The sequence below is a fragment of the Schistocerca serialis genome, chromosome 4 (genome assembly GCF_023864345.2).
Source record: "Schistocerca serialis cubense isolate TAMUIC-IGC-003099 chromosome 4, iqSchSeri2.2, whole genome shotgun sequence".
Lineage (NCBI taxonomy): Eukaryota > Metazoa > Arthropoda > Insecta > Orthoptera > Acrididae > Schistocerca > Schistocerca serialis.
In genome coordinates, this window is record NC_064641.1 from 112886761 (window position 1) to 112909054 (window position 22294).

Below are 22294 nucleotides of genomic sequence, written 5' to 3' on the forward strand. Positions count from 1 at the left end.
TTATCCAGATAGATTAAGGAAAGGCAAAGCTACGTTTCTAGCATTTGTAGACTTAGAAAAAGCTTTTGACGATATCGACTGGAATACTCTTTCAAATTCTAATGATGGCAGTGGAGTAAAAGGCTATTTACAATTTGTATAGAAACCAGATGGCAGTTGTAAGAGTCAATTGGCATGAAAGGGAAGCAGCGGTTGAGAAGGGAGTGAGACAGTGTTGTAGCCTATCCCCTGTATTATTCAATCTGTGCACTGAACAAGTACCTGAAGAAACCAAACAAAAATTTGGAGTAGATATTAAAATCAATGGAGAAGAAATAAGCACTTCGAGGTTTGCTGAAGACACTGTAATCCTATCTGAGACAGCAAAGGATCTGGAAGAGGAGTGGACAGAATGAACAGTGTCCTGAAAGAAGGATATAAGTTGAACATCAACAAAACCAGAACAATATAATCGAATGTAGTAGAATTAAATCAGGTGATGCTGATAGAATTAGATTAGGAAATGAAACACTTAAAGAAGTAGATGTATTTTGCTATTTGGGGAGTAAGATAATTGATTATGGTCGCAGTAGAGGGGATATACACTGCAGAATGGCTCTTCTGAAGAAGAGAAATATGCTAGCATCGAGTATAGATTTAAATGCTAGGAAGTTTTTTCTCAGAGTTTTTATTTGGATTGTAGCCATGTATGGAAGCGAAATAGGGCAATAAATAGTTTAGACAAGAAGAGAATAGAAGCTTTCGAAATGTGGTGCTACAGAAGAATGATGAAGATGATAGGTGTAGTCACGTAACTAACAAGGAGGTACTGGACAGAAGTGGGGAGAAAAGGAATTTGTGGCACAACTTGACTAGAAGAAGAGATCAGTTAATAGGACACATTCCGAAACGTCAAGGGATCACCAATTTAGTATTGGAAGGAAGTGTGGAGGGTAAAAACCGTAGAGGGAGACTAAGAGATGAATACACTGAGAAGATACAGAAGGATGTAGGGTGCAGTAGTTAATCAGAGACAAAGAAGCTTGCACAGGATACAGTAGCATGGAGAGCTGCATCAAACCAGTCTCTGGACTGAAGACCACAACAACATAACTCACATATGCATTCACTTATCATATATACATATATATATAGCCAAACCTATTAAAAGTTTATTTTTATTTCCAAATAATTTTTCAATAAAATCCAGGTTTTGGTTGAAGAAATTTTATTTGAACCTGCCTATACAGAAAAAGTCATGAATTGCAGTTAAAAACTGGTTTCAATACAAAATATGAATAAAAACACAATGCACCACATATCAACCTCAGATACAAAGCTCTCGAGGTGATTATGCAACAAAGATGCACAGCACTAGAGACATTTCAACATTACTGGTCTTCTGGGAGCAGTGCACCCAAGCTATATGTGAGCGATATTATGTTTACCACAAGGATTTGCGCCGATCCTACCCTTGTTTGCAATCCGCATAAATGATTTTCCAATCTATCTTAAAAGGTAGTGCAAAAGTTGATAACTGTACATCTTTCAGAGGCCTTTTAAAGGATCTTTGGATTCTTACACTCAATTCCCAATACATTTAGGCCCAATCCTTAATGGTTTTCGTTGCTGATAATATCTATTAGTTTCAGCTGATTCATGATTTACAGTCAGAATATAAGATACAAAAATAATTTACATGTAGACTTTGTCACCTTGTCTAAAATTTAGAATGAAGTTGTATGCTCTGTTGGGAAGATATTCAACAAGCTCCCATTCAACATAAAGCAAGAAATTTGGAATCCCAACCAGTTCAAAAGAAAGTTAGAAACAAACCTCATTAGTCATTCTTTCTACAAATTATATGAATACATGTATTCAGGGACTGAAAATTTCTCTCATCTACTCGACAAATAACAGTGTTTGTTGTGAAATTGCATGGCAGCTAGGAATTAACAGTGAGCAATAGTATTTACAAGCAAAGTTTTCTTGAAAACTACCATTGTAATCAAATGAATGTTGAGCTATTGATAGGATACGAATTGTTGCTGCATCTTGTGAGAAGGTGGCAACTCTTTTTTCAAGTTACCAACTTTCTTTCTGTACTGAATTACGTTTAGAGGCATAACCATGAATAGAAGTAAGCACTATAGTGGTATTTTATTGTTAATGTAGTACAAAGATTATATTTCTATGATTTTCTTGGTTTTTGTTGATGTATACCTTGACTCATTCAAATTCCTGAAGTTTCTCCTTTTTGATATGATGTACAGAAAATGATGAGTAATTGAATGAGTGAATGAAAAAACTGCCCCAGATAATGGAGAAACACCACTGAAATGCACTGTAAATAAAAACTTCAAGTTTAGTGACTGGTTATGTTCTGTTTCTATTTGTATTTCAAACAGACGACTATTAAACTGTCTACAAAACATATATATCTGTAAACATTGCAATTCAGGGTGTCCATTAAAGAATGTCCCAGTTATAAATGTTAGTGGTATTAACCTTGAGCATTGTAGAGCCTTAGTTCAAGGTCACAATGAAAGAGTAACACAAACAGTTTTAGGCAAATGCTTTGTCATCTTCCCACTTGCAGTACCACATAACCAAATGGCGGTTCCTGAGGGCAAAGTATTTTGTGTATTGCCTTTTGCTGAGAGTGAATTTGTCATTTCAGCTCAACGCGCTTTTCGATTACAGTTTAATTGTGATCCTCTGTTTGGCAAAAACATTCGCCGAAGGAATGGCCAATTCGAAACGGCGGGATGTACATGTTAAGTGAAAAGCACGGTATGACCAAAAGTGTCTGAAGAGGATGCTGACTAAGTCAGGGCATTTTGTCTTCATAGTCATAAGAAGTCTCTCTGGAAAGCAGTTCCTGAACTTCAGGTGCCAAAGACGACAGTGCAGAATGTTTTAAGTAGACATTTACACATGTGTCTTGGTTACAGTTAGTACGTGCTTTAAAGCCAGATGACTATGGTGTATATGATAACTTTTCAAGGGAAGCTTTACAGTGGGGAACTGACTTCCTTGATTGTGTGTTGTTCAGTGAAGAAGCATTGGGAAGGTCAGTATCCATAATGTTCGCATCTGAGAATCAGAACATCCTCATGAAATTGTGCAACATCAAAGAGGTTCCAAAAAGTTAAAATTTTCCTCACTGTGTCCTGAAGTCAAGGGCCAATTATCATTATTATTATTATTATTATTATTATTATTACTATATTCGCTGAAGCTACCACAACAAGGGTGACTTACTTGGATATGTTGCAAGAATGGCTCTTTCTCAAGTCACAAGGTCAACCTGAAAACTTTATTTGGCAACAAGATGGAGCCTCTCACTGTAGGCAGCTCTTTGTTTGATCAATGAATGTAAGTAAAATGAATGGAAAGACAGCTGTAATTACTGATTTCTTTGTCACAACAGGATTCACTGAATTAGGGCAGCGTCCTCAAGTGAACTACATTAGAAGGAAAGAATCCCATGTAACACATATGCTCGAAATACAATAAGAATTTTTTTAAAATAATTTTAAAATTTTAAATTTTTTCAATAAATTTTTTAAGAAAATTGTTTTACTGTTGTATAGATACCATGTAATGTATTTAAACGATTAGAAAAAATCAGAATTAAGATGTACTTACAACAGTGTCACATTAGTGCATGAGGATGTATCCCAAAGTCCATAGTGAAATCCCTGAAGAAGGGAAGTCATCAAAATAGATAAAACAGGATGTTGGTGCAATAGTGTGGAGGCACACTATGAGAAAAAAAAGTATGTAAGCACATGAGTGAGACCAAAAGACATAAATCAGGAAATATTAAAATTATTCACTCATCCACACACCATTATGAATAAATGTTAAGACAATGAAGTTGATTAAGCAAGAAACGGATAAGCACGACCATACAGAATTTATGAAATGGAGGACACAATTTTAAAATGACAACATACTGACACAGTTATTGTCACGTTAAAAATTTTTGTCAGGCTGACTATCTCAAATGAAAGGACACCTAACCATGGCAGAAAATTAAGATAATGATATAACAAAGGACTAAGATAAGTTGAAGAAAGATATAACAGGAATCTATGCATACCGTTTAATGGTAGCAAGGGTGCAACTCGGAAGGCAGTCAGGTGTGTATTAAAATGGAGAAATGACGTACCATGGGAGGTGCTAGCGATCGATGGCAAGACCATGACATAACGTAAATGCAGAGAGATTTTCGAATATGTAGATTGGTAAGTACTCTAACAGTGAAATAATGTATCCAAAGATAGAATAATACAAAAGTAAAAGATAAAAATCATATGAATTGCTCATTCAAGGAAAGGTAAATATAATGATGAAAAAGTAATGCATGTAAAAATGAGTAGAATCGCAAAGTAGATGAAATGAAAATCCAGTTTGTAGAGATATGAACTGCTGTTCTAATGCAGCATAACCATTCGTGACAAAGAAATTGTAAATTACACTGTTTTGTGATTCATTTTACTTCTGTTTGTTATGAAGTTTAGAGGCTGTGTGTAGCACCAACGTATTATATCTTTGTACGAGAGAGGTTGAAAGTCGAAGTCCCAGACGGTTACATTGGTTGTAATGGTCAGTAAAGTAGGTCCCTTTTCCGCTTGCCTCAACGTTGGTCTGACTTCAAGCGATGCGATTTTTTCCTTTGGGGGTCCATAAAAGATCGTGTATATGTGTCACCACCATCTAATGATTTGCCGGAGTTGAGGCACAGAATTGAACAGGCTATTTCTTCCCTTTTCCTCCACACATGTCAACCAAAGTGACGGAAGTATTGGATTTTAGGTTGCATGTCCTGCCATGTAACTGAAGGTGCACATGTTGCACAATTGTAAGAAAAATATGGTGAGTTTGCCTCCAGCTTGATGTTTAGGGTGTTCCATTTATCTTGTGAGATCTGTGAGGCGCAGTAGATGTCCAGCGATCAGATGCCGTGTCGCCCATCTACTGCTGCAGTACGACATGGCTACATTTAAAATACAAACAAATAAATTCTGTACTCACCTATGTCATGCAAAGAGATGCTGGAACTGCCCGCCATTACATTCAACGGATTTGTGACATCTACTCAAGAAATTGTTAATCACATGATCTAATTCTCTCTCAAATATTGAATTATTTTATTCACCGGTTCCTCTATCATGTGGGGATTTGTTGTGTGCACTTTGTCCTTCAGTGCACCCTACAAATAAAAAATAGCACAGAGTTAAATCAGGACTTCTAGCAGGCCAGATATTGTTACTAATCACTCTTTCATCGAACAGCGTGCCAAGAAACATTGGTCTTATGAGCCCTTGCCGAATCCTGTTGAAAAATGCGAGCTTCGTCCTCTTTCACTCAGTTCATAAAAAGCAGTCGCAAAATTTTTTGCACCTGTAAGTACATCATTAAAAAAATTGGTCACATTATTCTGTCACCACTAACTGCACACCACACCCCTATTTTCTGATCATGAAGGGAATCCTCATGAAGCACAGCAGGTCCATCTGCGCTCCAATGTCGATAGTTTTGCGAATTGACACGCCTGTTTAAATGGAGCCACGTCACGTCTGAAAACAGACTGACATAAGGATCCATCTTGCCATCATGCAATTGTTTTAAAACCCATTCGCAAAACTTAACCCTGTGCACAGGATAATCAGGGCGAAGTTCGTTTATTACTGATACTATATAGGGCCTTAGCCCTAGCAGCTTAGCACTTCTTTGCATTGCTGCGAAAAATGTCCAAGAGACTTTTTAAGGGAATTTTGCAGGTGGTATGCAGTGTCATCGAGACGAGCTTCTGTGAGCACTGTACGTCGCCGTTACACGAAATTTATTCACTAATTGGTGAACTGCATCACGACTCGGAACTGGACCACCTGGAAACTTCTGTTCAAAAATCTCCTAACAGTACGGGTTGTCTGGGGGAGGAGACCAAACAGTGAGGTCATCGGTCTCATTGGATAAGGGAAGGATGGGGAAGGAAGTCGGCGGTGCCCTTTCAAAGGAACCATCCCGGCGTTTGCCTGGAGCGATTTAGGGGAATTATGGAAAACCTAAATCACGATGCCGAGACACGGGATTGAACCGTCGTCCTCCCGAATATGAGTCCAGTGATCCGAACAGTATGGCCCAACTCTGTACACACATACGAATCGTAAATAAGTACTCGTTGTGGAACATAATAATTCGCTCTTGCCATTGTTGCATTTGGAAACTTCACCGTTGCACTCATGATGCCTGATTCGCTGCTCGAATGACACTGACCGAGAAAGTGCGTATTTCTGTACAGCCTTCAGGCTAAAATGTACAAAAAAAGGGGGGGCGGGCATAGTGCTGTCCTGGGGGACCCATTCAACTGGCAGGAACGACTTCCTGGCTGGCCTGCAATACCCTGGGCAGGTGGTCGTCAGTTAAATGAAACACCCTCTATGATTTAATGATTTTTTCATAATGCAGGGCCAGAGTCATATGTCTTTAAAGTCAGTGCCGCCATTAGACTGTTGTTTATTTGCGGTGTTACATTTACACTTATATAATCATGATTTCTGCTTCAAAGTGCCATTATCAAGTGTTTTAAGTGTTATAAATTGCCTAAGTATGCCATCTTAGGCGATTTATAACACTTAAAACAACTGCTTAAGATGGTGTGCTTAGGCAATTTATAACACTTAAAACACTTGATAATGGCACTTTGAAGCAGAAATCATGATTGTGTAAGTGTAAATGTAACACTGCAAGTAAACAACAGTCTGATGGCCGTACTGACTTTAAAGACCTCTATGATTTGTTGTAAATAGTCTAAATTAAATTGTTGTATCATATCATTGAAACCTGGACATTCATTTCTGGATACCTTGTATACTCTGAAAAAATAGAAAACTAAAACAGGTAAGTAAAGGAGGAATGACATTAAGGGGGGTAGGACGTCAAACGGGCCGACTTGGAGCAGGAGAGGCACCACAGGACATTTTAATTTCCACTGTCTATAATTTTACAAGTAAATTCATAAAACTTTGTCAGCATGACCAGAAAGGATTCAGGATTCACACTGGTCTCAGCATAAGTTCAAAAACATAACAAAATAATTTTTTTACATGTCAAATTTCATCATTTTTTCATTTACTATTGGCTGCATTTGTTACTATAGGTACACTTTTCTTCATAAGTAAGAAAGGCTATTCGATAAATTTTGCACAGCATACAAACCATACATACAGGTGTCCAAAACTCTAGAATGTATTTAATTTATGAAAAAATGAATGAGCTGTTACGTTTTAAACTTTATGTTTAGAAAAAAATCAAATTTTGTAGTTAATCATCTCAATTTTTACTACAGTTTTTAACAGATTTGGAGAATTCTAGAGTTTCATACACCTGTAAGTATGGTTTATATGCTGTGCAAAATTCATCAAAGAATCTCTCTTACTTGTGAAGAAAAATATATCTATGGCAACAAATGCAGCCAACAGTAAGTGAAAAAATGATGAAATTTCGTATCTAAAAAAAAATTTATTTTGTTATGTTTTTGCACCTCCACTGCTATGAGTGTGAATCCTGAATCCTTCCTGGTCATACTGACAAAGTTTTATGAATTTATTCGTAAAAGTATGTTGTTGTTGTTGCGATCTTCAGTCCTGAGACTGGTTTGATGCAACTCTCCATGATGTGCAAGCTTCTTCATCTCCCACTACTTACTGCAACCTACATACTTCTGAATCTGCTTAGTGTATTCATTTCTTGGTCTCCCTCTACGATTTTTACCCTCCACACTGACCTCCAATTCTAAAGTTGTGATCCCTTGATGCCTCAGAACATGTCCTACCAACCGGTCCCTTCTTCTTGTCAAGTTGTGCCACCAATTCCTCTTCTCCCCAATTCTGTTCAATACCTCCTCATTAGTTATATGATCTACCCATCTAATCTTCAGCATTCTTCTGTAGCACCACATATCAAAAGCTTGTATTCTCTTCTTGTCCGAACTATTTATCGCCCATGTTTCACTTCCATACATGGCTACACTCCATACAAATACTTTCAGAAACGACTTCCTGACACTTAAATCTATACTCGATGTTAACAAATCTCTCTTCTTCAGAAACGCTTTCCTTGCCATTACCAGTCTACATTTTATATCCTCTCTACTTCGACCATCATCAGTCCTTTTGCTCCCCAAATAGCAAAACTCCTTTACTACTTTAAGTGTCTCATTTCCTAATCTAATTCCCTCAGCATCATCCAACTTAATTCGACTACATTCCATTATCCTCGTTTTGCTTTTGTTGATTTTCATCTTATATCCTCCTTTCAAGACGCTGTCCATTCCATTCAACTGGTCTTCGAAGTCCTTTGTTGTCTCTGACAGAATTACAATGTCATCGGCGAACCTCAAAGTTTTTATTTCTTCTCCATGGATTTTAATACCTACTCCGAACTTTTCTTTTGTTTCCTTTACTGCTTGCTCAATATACAGATTGAATAGTATCGGGGAGATGCTACAACCCTGTCTCACTCCCTTCCCAACCACTGCTTCCCTTTCATATCCCTCGACTCTTATAACTGCCATCTGCTTTCAGTACAAATTGTAAATAGCCTTTCGCTCCCTGTATTTTACCCCTGCCACCTTCAGAAATTGAAAGAGAGTATTCCAGTCAACATTGTCAAAAGCTTTCTCTAAGTCTACAAATGCTAGGAACGTAGGTTTGCCTTTCCTTAATCTTTCTTCTAAGATAAGTCGTAGGGTCAGTATTGTCTCACGTGTTCCAACATTTCTGCGGAATCCAAACTGATCTTCCCTAAGGTCGGCTTCTACCAGTTTTCCCATTCGTCTATAAAGAATTCGCGTTAGTATTTTGCAGCTCTGACTTATTAAACTGATAGTTCGGTAATTTTCACATGTGTCAACACCTGTTTTCTTTAGGATTCGAATTATTATATTCTTCTTGAAGTCCGAGGGAATTTCACCTGTCTTATACATCTTGCTCACAAGATGGTAGAGTTTTGTCAGGACTGTCTCTCCCAAGGTTGTCAGTAGTACTAATGGAATGTTGTCTACTCCCGGGGCCTTGTTTCGACTTAGGTCTTTCATTGCTTTGTCAAACTCTTCACGCAGTATCATATCTCCCATTTCATCTTCAAGTACCTCCTCTTCCATTTCCATAATATTGTCCTCAAGAACATCGCCCCTGTATAGACCCTCTACATACCCCTTCCACATTTCTGCTTTCCATTCTTTGCTTAAAAGTGGGTTTCTATCTGAGCTCTTGATACTCATGGAAGTGGATCTCTTTACTCCAAAGGTCTCTTTAATTTTCCTGTAGGCAGTATCTATCTTACCCCTAGTGAGATAAGCCTCTACATCCTTACATTTGTCCTCTAGCCATCCCTGTTTAGCCATTTTGCAGTTCCTGTTGATCTCATTTTTGAGACGTTTGTATTCCTTTTTGCCTGCTTCATTTACTGCATTTTTGTATTTTCTCCTTTCATCAATTAAATTCAGTATCTCTTCTGTTACCCAAGGATTTCTACTAGCCCTCGTCTTTTTACCTATTTGATCCTCTGCTGCCTTCACTACTTCATCCCTCAGAGCTACCCATTCTTCTTCAACTGTATTTCTTTCCCCCATTCCTGTCAATTGCTCCCTTATGCTCTCCCTGAAATTCTTTACAACCTCTGGTTCTTTCAGTTTATCCAGGTCCCATCTCCTTAAAGTCCCACCTTTTTGCAGTTTCTTCAGCTTTAATCTACAGTTCATAACCAATAGGTTTGTGGTCAGAGTCCACATCTGCCCCTGGAAATGTCTTACAATTTAAAACCTGGCTCCTAAATCTCTGTCTTACCGTTATATAATCTATCTGAAACCTTCTAGTATATCCAGGGTTCTTCCATGTATACAACCTTCTTTCATGATTCTTGAACCAAGTGTTAGCTATGATTAAGTTATGCTCTGTGCAAAATACTACCAGGTGGCTTCCTCTTTCATTTCTTAGCCCCAATCCATATTCACCTACTACGTTTCCTTCTCTTCCTTTTCCTACTGTCGAATTCCAGTCACCATAACTATTAAATTTTCGTTTCCCTTCACTACCTGAATAATTTCTTTTATCTCATCATGCATTTCATCAATTTCTTCATCACCTGCAGAGCTGCTTGGCATATAAACTTGCACTACTGTAGTAGGCATGGGCTTCGTGTCTATCTTGGCCACAATGATGTGTTCACTATGCTGTTTGTAGTAGCTTAGCTGCACTCCTATTTTTTATTCATTATTAACCTACTCCTGCATTACCCCTATTTGATTTTGTATTTATAACCCTGTATTCACCTGACCAAAAGTCTTGTTCCTCCCCCCACCGAACTTCTCTAATTCCCACTATATCTAACTTTAACCTATCCATTTCCGTTTTTAAAATTTCTAACCTACCTGCCCGATTAGGGGATCTGACATTCCACACTCCGATCCGTAGAACGCCAGTTTTCATGCTCCTCATAACGACGTCCCCTTGAGTAGTCCCGGCCCGGAGATCCGAATGGGGGACAATTTTACCTCCGGAATATTTTACCCAAGAGGACGCCATCATCATTTAATCATACAGTAAAGCTGCATGTCCTCGGGAAAAATTACGGCTGTAGTTTCCCCTTGCTTTCAGCCGTTGTAAAAGTGTAGACAGTAGAAAATAAAATGTCCTGTGGTGCCTCTCCTGCTCCAAGTCGGCCCGTTTGACGTTCTACCCCCCTTAAGTTGGAGGTGTTTTGAGGCTAGTGCTACACAGCTTTACTACTAGTGATCCAGTGATCCACCCGGCCGGCAGGTGGGGCGCGTTTTCGGCGCGCGAGACGTACTCGGCGCAGCAGGTGTCGGCGCTGCTGTCGTACGCGCGGGCGCGCGGCATCCGGCTGCTGCTGGAGCTGGACGCGCCTGCGCACTCGGGCCAGGGCTGGCAGTGGGGCGAGGCGGCGGGGCTGGGCGCGCTGGCGCTGTGCGTGGGGCAGCAGCCGTGGCGCCGCCTCTGCATCCAGCCGCCGTGCGGCCAGCTCAACCCCGCCAACCCGCGCCTGCTCGGCGTGCTGGCGGACGTGTACCGTGACGTGGTGGACCTCTGGCCGCCGGGACAGCCGCTGCACATGGGCGGCGACGAGGTGCGTAGCGCGTCTCCCAGGGGGGCTCCCCCGCGTACTCACAGGTCTACCACACTCGCTGCCGAGCTAGCGCCTCAAGCCGTCGGCACACGGACCGTGCATCGGAGCGTTGAGCGTGCCGAGTTTTTGACGTCATAGCGTGGAATAGCACGCTCGGGAGTCTTTCCGAACGTGCAGAGCAATATCTGGCATGTCAGATATTCTGAGCGTGCGTCTGAGCGTTGACCAATGAGATGGCACAACGCCACCTACGTGACACGCACGCCGTCTCTCTTCAGTACAGAGTTGTGAGGCGCCATATTGGCATTCATCTCAAGCCTATATATATATGCCGTTTCTGAGCATCAGCAAATTGAGAATCACTGGAAAACCCGTTGTTAACTGTGTCATTCGTTCTAATAAAATCATGAGAAACATCATATTCGTGGCAAAAGAGTTATTGTAACTTGCGTATTGTGAGGGTAGGTTATTTGAAGGCAGTGACACACTGAAGATCCACCCAAAACGCATTGTTCTTGCTACAATTTGTTATAATTAAATTTCAATTAGTAACATATCTACGATTAAGGTTTTCAGCAAGGGGTAACTTACTATGATTAGGATCAAAGGATGTGTTGTTGGTTTGGCGTAATGAGTAGCGTCACTGTCCTGAGATGATTTTTTTTAGGGGGGGGGGGGCTGTGGTTTGCGTCTAGACACTTCAAAATTTTTTCCTAACATTGGCGTTTTTATTAGGTTCTGATACTTTATTATTAGTTTAATAGAAGTATATACTATAATATTTGATGTTATGTAAATATAAGTTCACCTTTTTTTGAGGGGTGACTTTGTTCGATTGGTTTAATCTATAGGACAGCTTGCACTACTTGTATAAAGATATTTTGCTCCTTTTTCTTTTACGCATCGTAATTCACATGTTGCAAAGATTCTCCTACTGGGTAGGAACAGTGATCAAGTAAGACAGACCTTGGGGTTTTGCTAAAATGTGGGAATGATGAAATAATGCTTATCTTATGCGGCGAAGTATTCCAAATTTTTACCGCACTGTTTGTAATGGAACTTTTATAAGGCTGTGTCCTTATTGATTGGACATGGTACTTTCCTTTTCGTGGAAGATGGAGGAAATGTGCGTTTTAATAGAGCTAATGTGGGAATTTTACGCGCGCCCATTGAGCAAACAGTATGATTTACGAGCTAGAAACATCCGTCAACTGTCGCTGGAGTGCGTTGCGATCGCGTATACAACGTTGGAGCCCACGTACCGTATGCACAAGTCGCATCGTTAACCGGTCGGCACACGGACCGTGCTGTCGAACGTTAACGTTGAGCGTGCCAAGTTCAACGTGCTGCTGAGCGCTCAGGAACGATGCGACTTGTGCATACGGTACGTGGGCCCCAACGTGGTATACGCGATCGCAACGCACTCCAGCGGCAGTTGAGGGATGCTTCTAGTTCATAATCACACTCTTTGCTCAACAGGCGCGCGTAAGATTGCCACGTTAGCTCTATTAAAACGCATATTTCCTCCATCGTCCACGAAAAGGAAGGCACTATGTCCAATCAATAAAGACACAGGCTTATAAAAGTTCCATTACATACAGTGAGATACAAATTTGCAATACTTCACGTAAGATAAACATTATTTCATCATTCCCACATTTTAGTAAAACTCCAGGGCCAGTCTTACTTGATCACTGCTCCTACGCAGTGGCAGAATCTTTGCAACATGTGAATTACGAAGCATAAAAGAAAAAGGAGCAAAATATCTTTATACAAGTACTGTAACCTGTCCTGTAGATTAAGCCAATCGAACAAAGTCACCCCTCAAAGAAAGGTGAGCTTATATTTACATAACATCAAATATTATAGCATATACTTATATTAAACTAATAATAAAGTATCAGAACCTAATAAAAACGCGAATGTTATGAAAAAGAATTTGAGAGTGTTATGACGCGAACCTCCACCCCAACAAAGACTCATTATTGGACAGAGACTCTACTCATTACGCTTTTTTTTTCTTTTTTTTTGCATCTGCTCGGGGCGGATCGCCGTAAGACATCCGTTTAAGTTCGTTGTTGATCGATTAACTCAGTTTTTTTATTCCACAGGGCAGCTAACCCTCTGACTGAACATGCTGAGCTACCGTGCCGGCTGCTAAACTAACAACAGACTCGGTTTTGTTAAGCATATTTTCATACCCCTTGCTAAAACGTTTAATTTTACCCCTTCCTAAAAACGTTACTCTTAGATAATTATGTTAATTGAAATTTAATTATAACATTGTACCAAGAACAATGCGTTTTGGGTTGATCTTCAGTGTGCCACTCCCTTCAAATAGCCTATTTTCATAATACGCTCGTTACAATAATTCTTTTGCCACGAATATGATGTCTCTTATTATTTTACTGCAACGAATGACACAGTTAACTACGGGTTTTGCAGTGATTCTCAATTTGCTGGTGCTCAGAAACGGCATATATACATATTGGCTTGAAATGAATGCCAATATGGCGCCTCAGAACTCTGTACTGAAGGAAGACGGCGTGCATGTGACGTAGGTGACGTTGTGCCGTCTCATTGGTCAACGCTCAGACGCACACTCAGAATATCTGACATGCCAGATATTGCTCTGCACGTTCGGAAAGACTCCCGAGCGTGCTATTCTACGCTATGACGTCAGAAACTCGACACGCTCAACGTTCGGATGCACGGTCCGTGTGCCGACGGCTTAGTGTTTCTCCAGTGTCTCTGGCGGATTATGCTGGAGTGATTTTAAATGTAGAATCTTCCAGCTACGGCTCTTTTCTTATCCTGTGAAGGATAGCACCAGCAAAATATCGTCTTGTACGAGGGTCACTCCAAAAGAAATGCACACTATTTTTTTTAAATCCGTTTTTGTTTTCTACACGTTTGAAAGTTTTACAGTATGTAGATCATCCTTTAGGAACAAAATTTTCATTTCACCACATAATTTCCATCCCTCTCAACTGCCTTACCCCATCTTAGAACCAGCACCTATATACCCGCACGGTAAAATTCTGGACCAAGCTGTTGGAGACGCTGTTTGGCAGCGTGCACCAGGGAGTCATCATCTTCAAATCTTGTTTCAGGAAGAGAGTCTTTCAGTTTCCAAAAGAGATGATAGTCACATGGAGCCAGGTCAAGTGTTCTCAGTGTTGTCCATCCGAGTTCTGTGATCGTTTCCATGGTTTTTTGACTGACATGTGGCGGTGCATTGTCATGCAACAGCAAAACATCCTCCTTTTGCCGATGTGGTCGAACATGACTCAGTCGAGCTTGAAGCTTCTTCAGTGTCGTCACCCATGCATCAGAATTTATGGTGGTTCCACGTGGCATGATGTCCACAAGCAAGAGTCCTTTGGAATCGAAAAACACCGTAGCCATAACTTTTCCAGCAGAAGGTGTAGTTTCAAATTTTTTTTTTTATTTTTTTTTTTTTTTTTTTTTTTTTTTTTTTTTTTTGCCTTGGGTGAATTTGCATGATGCCACTCCACTGATTGCCTCTTCGTCTCTGGTGAAAAAGGAGCCATGTTTCATCACCTGTCACAATTCTTCCAAGAAATTCATCTCCACCATTCTCGTAATGTTCCAAAAGTTCACTGCATACCGTTTTTCTTGTTTCTTTGTGAGCCACTGTCAACATCCTGGGAACCCACGTGGCAAAAACCTTTTTTAACGCCAACACTTTCAGTATTCTGCAAACACTTCCTTCCTCTATCCCAGCGTAGCGTGACAATTCGTTCACTGTGATGCGTCTGTCAGCAGTCACCAATTCGTTAACTCTCTGCACAAATTTTCTGGAGTGTGTGCAGTACGAGGCCTGCCGCTATGAGGACAATCCTCAATATTTCCGTGCCCGCTTTCATCACGTTACCTGCTTGCCCACAAACTGTACTGCGATCTGCAGCAGCATCTCCATACACCTTTTTCAACCTCTTGTGGATGTTTCCCACTGTCTCGTTTTCATAGCACAGTAATTCTATGACAGCACGTTGCTTCTGACGAACGTCAAGTGTAGCAGCCATCTTGAAGCCATGCTGTGACGGCGCCACTCACGGGGACAGGCTGAACTAAGTTTGAAAACAAGCGGGAAGGATGTGTCTACACACTGTAAAACTTTCACACATGCAGAATGAAATTTGTATTTTTACAAAAATGGTGTGCATTTCTTTTGGAGTGACCCTCGCAAAACAGAAAAAGAAAAAGAGAGAGAGAGAAAGGATATGCAATGGCATTTCAGTCGTTACAGTATCGAGTCAGAGTTACAAAGAACTTGGCAGTATGGGCCGACTTACGAGTATGACGTTGTAGTCCCCTCTGCCCTGAACGAAAACAGTGATTCGGTTTGGAAAGGCGTCCTAAAGCCGTTTTATCCTCTCCTGAGACAAACTAGCCCACAACTGCTGTAACTGGATACTGGTGCTGAGAGACCTGACGTTCGAAATGGTCCTACATCATTCTGTCTGTGACAAATTTTGGTGGTCTTGTTGGGGTAGCTCAGTAGATATGTGCCGTGTGTGTATGAGCATTGTCCTTTTGAAAACTGGCACTGCGATATGATGCACAAGAGGAGACAAGTGGGTACACAGGATGTCGGTGTTCTACTGTTGTGCCCTCAGAGTTCCTTCAACCGCTACTAGCCGTGTCCTGGTGTCATACCGGATGCCCCATCACACCATGATGCCAGTAATAACGGCGCTGTGCCCCTGCAAAATGTTGGAAGAACGGCACCTTCCCCAGGTCGCCAACATACTAGCCGAGGATGGTCGTCTGGGATAGTGCTAAACCGTGATTGAGCGCTGAACTCAGTGTGACTCCGTTCCTCACAGTCTCCCAGTCACAGCACTGCCGCACATTCAGCCCTTTGTGTTGTACTGCTGGCGTGATTCCCTAGCCTGGATGCTCTGCAGCTAGTCTCTGACAAATAACGTGGTATGAAGCAGAAAGTTGCAGGGGATCCATTACTCCTTCTCGGATGGCAGGCACAATTTGAGAGTATTGCAGTGAGTTTGGTGCATAATTCGCGATCCTCCGTTTTGGTAGTCAGAGGTGTTCGAAGAATGAAGTGGACTAGCCTACAGTTAAATGAAGCGAATAAATCCCATTTGTTTCTCTGGAAATATCAGTGTTGTATTTTTGAGTCACCTTTCCCCTATTGACTAAACATGAACAGCGCTCACGGATTAGACCTTAGCCGCGCGGGGTAGATGCGCGGTCTGGGGCGCCTTGTCACGGTTTGCGCGGCTTCCCCCCGTCGGAGGTTCGAGTCCTCCCTCGGGCATGGGTGTGCGTGTGTTGTTCTTGGCGTAAGTGTAAGTTAGATTAAGTAGTGTGTAAGTCTAAGGACCGATAACCTCAGCAGTTTGGTCCAATAGGAACTTACCACAAATTTCCAAAAAAGTTACGCCTTAGGCCCGCTCCGAGTAGCTGGCTAGTGCCTACGAGGCATTACTAGGAACGACCTCTGACTGTGTGACACGTGGTCACCATGACGCCAACCCTTCCAGGCCGCTATTGCCACTAGACAGAACCTCATGGTGCTGCTGCTTCTTCGTTCAAGCAGCTCCTCATTTGGCCTCATGAGGCTGGGTCGATTCTGTTACAGACTTCCCTGTCTCGTAGAAAATAATCTGATGAGGTGCTGGGAATCGAACACCCGTCCTTCCGCACTGAAGGCAGTAACACTAGCCTTTCCCCCCTTTTCTCTGTCTCTCTGTTCCTTGGTCGTTATTTCCTTAGCAGTTCCATACTTTGGATGAAATCTCTTTAATTCCAGTGATAAAAGCTTCACCCAGTTTCTTTTTTTGTGCTGAGCTACCATGCCACCTACCACTGGCCTACAGAGGGGCTCTTTCCCTTATTGACTTTCAACTGTATTTCTGTTTTGGTCGTTGTGGAGAGTTTCGGTGAAAGTCGCTAGTAGCCAGATGGAGAAGATATTACGAACTGTCAGCAATGCGCAGTTCCCAAACCAGTTTTCGTATTCCGGAATGCTTATGAAAGCAGTTATCTAGCTAGGGAGCTTTAATTATTATCAAAAATGGTTCAAATGGCTCTGAGCACTAGGAGACTCAACTGCTGTCGTCATAAGTCCCCTGGAACCTAACTAACCTAAGGACATCACACACATCCATGCCCGAGGCATGATTCGAACCTGCGACCGTAGCGGTCGTGCGGTTCCAGACTGTAGCGCCTTTAACCGCTCGGCCACTCCGGCCGGATTTAATTATTATCGCTGGAGCTGTAAGAACCCTGCTGCGCGGGTCAAAGCAAGCCTGGCTACTCCTATTTGTGCTGCTCCTGTAAGCATACCAATGCACAAAATTAACCTGGGACCGCCAGTAAACGCTTCCGACTGATTATACGGTGCAATACGTGGCGTGTTTTGTCTCGCGCACCACACCTTGCGAAGCCAGTGCAGTTACTGACAGTGGCCGCGACTGAGAAGCACTCGAGACCACGGATGCCTGAAGACACGAAAGAAAATCCATCTGCAGCGAAAGTGACATGCAGTTGTAACCTCCCAACAGTTTATTTCCATAACCTCCCAATAAAAATGTGACTAACCTCACAATAAATTGTGACTCACGTACATAACCTTTCAATAATTAACTGACTGTGAATCTAAACTGGTAAATCTGGACGTCAGCAATGCTGCCTCATGACCCTGAAAAGTCATTCTGAATAAACTGGAGATTCTTACCTCAATTATGTCGCCGGATAGCGCGTATATATCTGCCCCTATAAGAAATTTTTCTGTCACAGCCCAGTGCAATGCTGGAAACTAGATTTTGTTATGTATAAAAAAACTTAATTTTCTTTACGGTAATTGGCATGACTATGGATAGGAGAAATTAGTAAAAACTTTAAATTCAGATGAATGACTGTCATAAGTTATCTTCATAAGAAAGATTATTATTGAAAAATTATTGAAAAATATTTTCATGTGACTTTGATATAACAATAGTATGAAATGAGTTGTTGCAAATGAGCACGGCAATAAATAATAATATTTTTTGCTTTTACCGTATACTACGTCGCTCAGGCACCGCTATCGTTCTCCACGACCGGCCCTGGTAATTCCATACAGGACACAAGTGCTCTCTGTGAGCTATACAACTAGACAACCGCTCCGTAAGAGCGACCTGACCCAACCGCCCGACTGCAAGCTAATACTACTACTGCTTCCAGAATGACATTTTCACTCTGCAGCGGAGTGTGCGTTGATATGAAACTTCCTGGCAGATTAAAACTGTGTGCCCGACCGAGACTCGAACTCGGGACCTTGCCTTTCGCGGGCAAGTGCTCTACCAAAGAGAGCTTCTGTAAAGTTTGGAAGGTAGGAGACGAGGTACTGGCAGAAGTAAAGGTGTGGGTACCGGGTGTGAGTCGTGCTTCGGTAGCTCAGTTGGTAGAGCACTTGCCCGCGAAAGGCAAAGGTCCCGAGTTCGAGTCTCGGTCGGACACACAGTTTTAATCTGCCAGGAAGTTTCATATCAGCGCACACTCCGCTGCATAGTGAAAATCTCATTCTGGAAACATCCCCCAGGCTGTGGCTAAGCCATGTCTCCGCAATATCCTTTCTTTCAGGAGTGCTAGTTCTGCTTGGTTCGCAGGAGAGCTTCTGTAAAGTTTGGAAGGTAGGAGACGAGGTACTGGCAGAAGTAAAGGTGTGGGTACCGGGCGTGAGTCGTGCTTCGGTAGCTCAACTGGTAGAGCACTTGCCCGCGAAAGGCAAAGGCCCCGAGTTCGAGTCTCGGTCGGGCACACAGTTTTAATCTGCCAGGAAGTTTCACTACTACTGCTGCCGACACTGCTCTCTGGTCTGCGATTCTATTGTAGCTTACATATCGCAGGCAGCGCGTGACCAATCCATCGAAGTTACATCTGCTCGAGTGCGCTAGCAATAAATTCCTTAGTCATGGACCTTTTACACAGTCTTCTGGGATAGGCAAGGAGTGGTTTTATGTAGACTGAAGCAGCACGCAAAAATTTGTTCCAAAACCGGGAATCGAACCCGGGTCTCCTTGCTACAAATTTTCGTTCGCCGCTTCAGTTTACGTACATAAAATCATATCTGTATGAGGCCAGTAGTCTTTGAAATTGTGTCATTTCATCTGTGTAAGTATCTGCACCTGGATTAAGGCTGTATCCCCCATTTACGTTCAATGCACAGATTCAAAGTGTTCAATTGTGTGTGAATTCTTAAGGGACCAAACGGCTGAGGTCATCGGTCCCTAAGCCTACACACTACTTAACCCAACTAACTTACTCTAAGGACAACACACACACACCCATGGCCGAGGGAGGACTCGAACCTCGAACCTCCGACAGGGGGAAGCCGCCCGGACCGTGACAACACGCCCCAAAACGAGCGGCTACCACGCGCGGCCTCAATGCACAGGTGCTATTCCAAAATACGGAGAGCCTCGGCAGTTCTGTTAGTGTATAAGGGGGAATTTAAAGTAGACTGAGCCGGCAGTGAGGATTTGAATCGAGGAGGGAGGCGTGCAGGGTAATATGTGCAGGTGTGTAAACCGCTGTGTCAAGATAGCTTAGGGGGTTATATCTAATGCAAAAAAAAAGAAAAAGAAAAAAAAAGAAAGAAAGCCAGCACGGTAGCTCAGCGTGTTCGGTCAGAGGGTTGGCTGCCCTCTGTAATAAAAAAAAAAACGGAGTTGATTGGTCAACGACGAACATAATCGGGTGTGTCTCGCGACGTCCGCACCGAGCAAATACAACGAACGAAAACGAACAAAATGAGATTTAAAAAAAAGTGGCTAACGCACCTGCCTACTGAGCAGGAAACCCGTGTTCGATTCCTGGCCTTGGTACAAATTTTTGCTCGCTGCTTCAGTCAACAGACGTAAAATCATATCTGTATGAGACTAGTAAAGTGTCTGAAATTCTATCATTTCATTTGTATAAGGTGTGGTTGTTTCGGGTGGCTTGGAGCCTACAGTAATCTTGACATTGAGGTATGTATAAAACAGAGATGTGTCGTTGAATTTTTCTCTGCTGGGCAACTTGTACCAACTGAAATCCGTCAATGCCTGCACAACTCGTATGGAAACAACACAGCAGACGTGAATAATTTACGTGAGGTAGCGGGTATTGCTTTCCAGGAGTAATGAACAGGACGTGCGAGTCCAGTGAAGACAGTGTCTATGCTGTTGAGCTACCATCCTTCGTGATGAACAGTGCCTCGAGCCACACATCCGTGATGATCGTGTCTTACGACGATGTAATTGGGTGTACAGCTGAACGTCGGTTGTAATGCCTCAGACAAAAACTTACTCTACCACGTTTATCGCAGAATTTGTGGGAGACGACTCCAGTGGACGTCTACATGAAACGAAAACGATCACCAAATGGAAATTTCTAAGGACCTGCTGGGCCAATACGATGCCGAAGGTCCCAGTTTTCTGAACACGGTCATCACTGGAGGTGCTACGAGCCATTACGAACGAAATCCGAAAGACAGTCTGTGGAGCAGTGACAAGCAAAGTCTCCAACAAAGGAGCCATCTGCAGGCAAAATGATTGCACCACCTTCTGAGACAGGCGTACTGCTGCTCTTTCGAACGTCTTGGAACCTGATGTAACTGCTGATTCAGAACGAAGATGACGCTAACTATTTTGAAAGCCAAAATGTCCACAATCAAGTCAGAGAAGAAGACAAACGTTCGGTTGCAGCACGATAATGCCAGGTCCCACAACAGTTGTCAAATCTGGCTGGACTGTCCTACTACATCCATCTTATTACGGTCATTATTTATCAGCTTATTCGGACTACCATCTCTTTGGGCCTTTGAAGAACGACATGGCAAACACTTCCCGAGCTCAGATGCGGTGGTCAAAGCTGTGAGACGGTGGGCAGCCTCAGCTGGTTCAGGTCCTTGTAGGCACTATTCCCTCCTAAATTTTGATTTATTAATTTGTCAGTTTCAGAAAAAAAATTGTAGGGCAATTGTGGAGAATACGCAAAGGACTGACATGTCTTACGATCCACCATTGGCGAGATTTATATTCACGCTAAATTTCACAAAGCAGCACTTCCACGCGACATGCCGGCAACCTACTAAACCACGCTGCAATGCAGAAATGCCTGAACGAAATACTATTATAAAAGGAAATTAAATCTGCTGGATACGTACCTCAATGACAACTCTTGTGCATCGTTGGCAAAAGTCCGTAACGACTGGTGCTGTCTCTGTCGAAAAATGGCGGTACGGAGCTGAAATCTTACTTCGTTCTACTTCGTTATTGGGCTTCATGCCTCCGCTGTAGTTTCAATGGAAATGAATGGGTGGCTTTAGCTTCAGAATTACTCTCACGTAATCATAGCAGCTGGATCAATCTAAACCACTGACCAGCACAATCGATGCGCTTGAGCCCTCCTACACGGCCCCTAAGTTGTACATGGTATCCGTCTAGCAGCTTGGCACCTCAGTGGTGAAAGCGGAGCTATGAAGGATTGTCCTCCGTACGAAAAGTCGGAATACGGTGGCAGCATTAAGGAACTAGCGATGGTGGCAGAGTTGATTAGGCGTGAATTTATCCCAGACTGCAGGCAACGCTTTTGCTAGCTTTCAACTACGAAGTGCAAACGGTTGCAGGCGAAAACAATAGGTGATAACAGAGCTCCGGGAACGCTGAGGCGTTGTTATAGAGACGCTTACAAAATCGCGTAACGTGATTGGTTGCAGTAGGCACGTGGAGCTGCTGTACCCAACCCACTGTAGCTGTCAAGGACCTTCCTACAGCGACTCGACTACAGTGGATGTTCTTGAGAAATGTGGTAGGATAAAGTGCCCTCTCCCCCCACTACTACTGAGACAATAGGAAAAGCGTCGTCCAAAAATTTAAAAATAATATTTATTTGCTGAAAAGATATACACATACAAACACATCTAACAATACTTAGAAGGAAATATATAGAGGCTTTCTTTCCACCTTGTTTTTTTCTCCCAGTAAGCACCAAGTACTATTGTTCTCATTAAATTCTTCATTTGTATGGCCATATTGTACGTAGTTGCTTTACAATTCTCGAGGGTATTTCCGTTCTGTCGTTGCAACTACAAAAAATGCGGTTTTTTTTTTCACCAGACGCGTTTCGCTTTATTGCGGTA

At 42.2% G+C, this 22294-nt stretch overlaps 1 protein-coding gene across 2 annotated transcripts in view; it reads left to right on the top strand.

The window, feature by feature from the left end:
• The window catches only part of LOC126474886 (chitooligosaccharidolytic beta-N-acetylglucosaminidase-like), a 302146-nt gene that overhangs the window by 236886 nt on the left and 42966 nt on the right, over positions 1-22294 (top strand). For both annotated transcript variants that reach the window (XM_050102379.1, XM_050102380.1), the window contains one exon: positions 10812-11139. In XM_050102379.1, coding sequence (XP_049958336.1) covers positions 10812-11139 — 328 coding nt within the window. The remainder of the gene's footprint in view (positions 1-10811; positions 11140-22294) is intronic.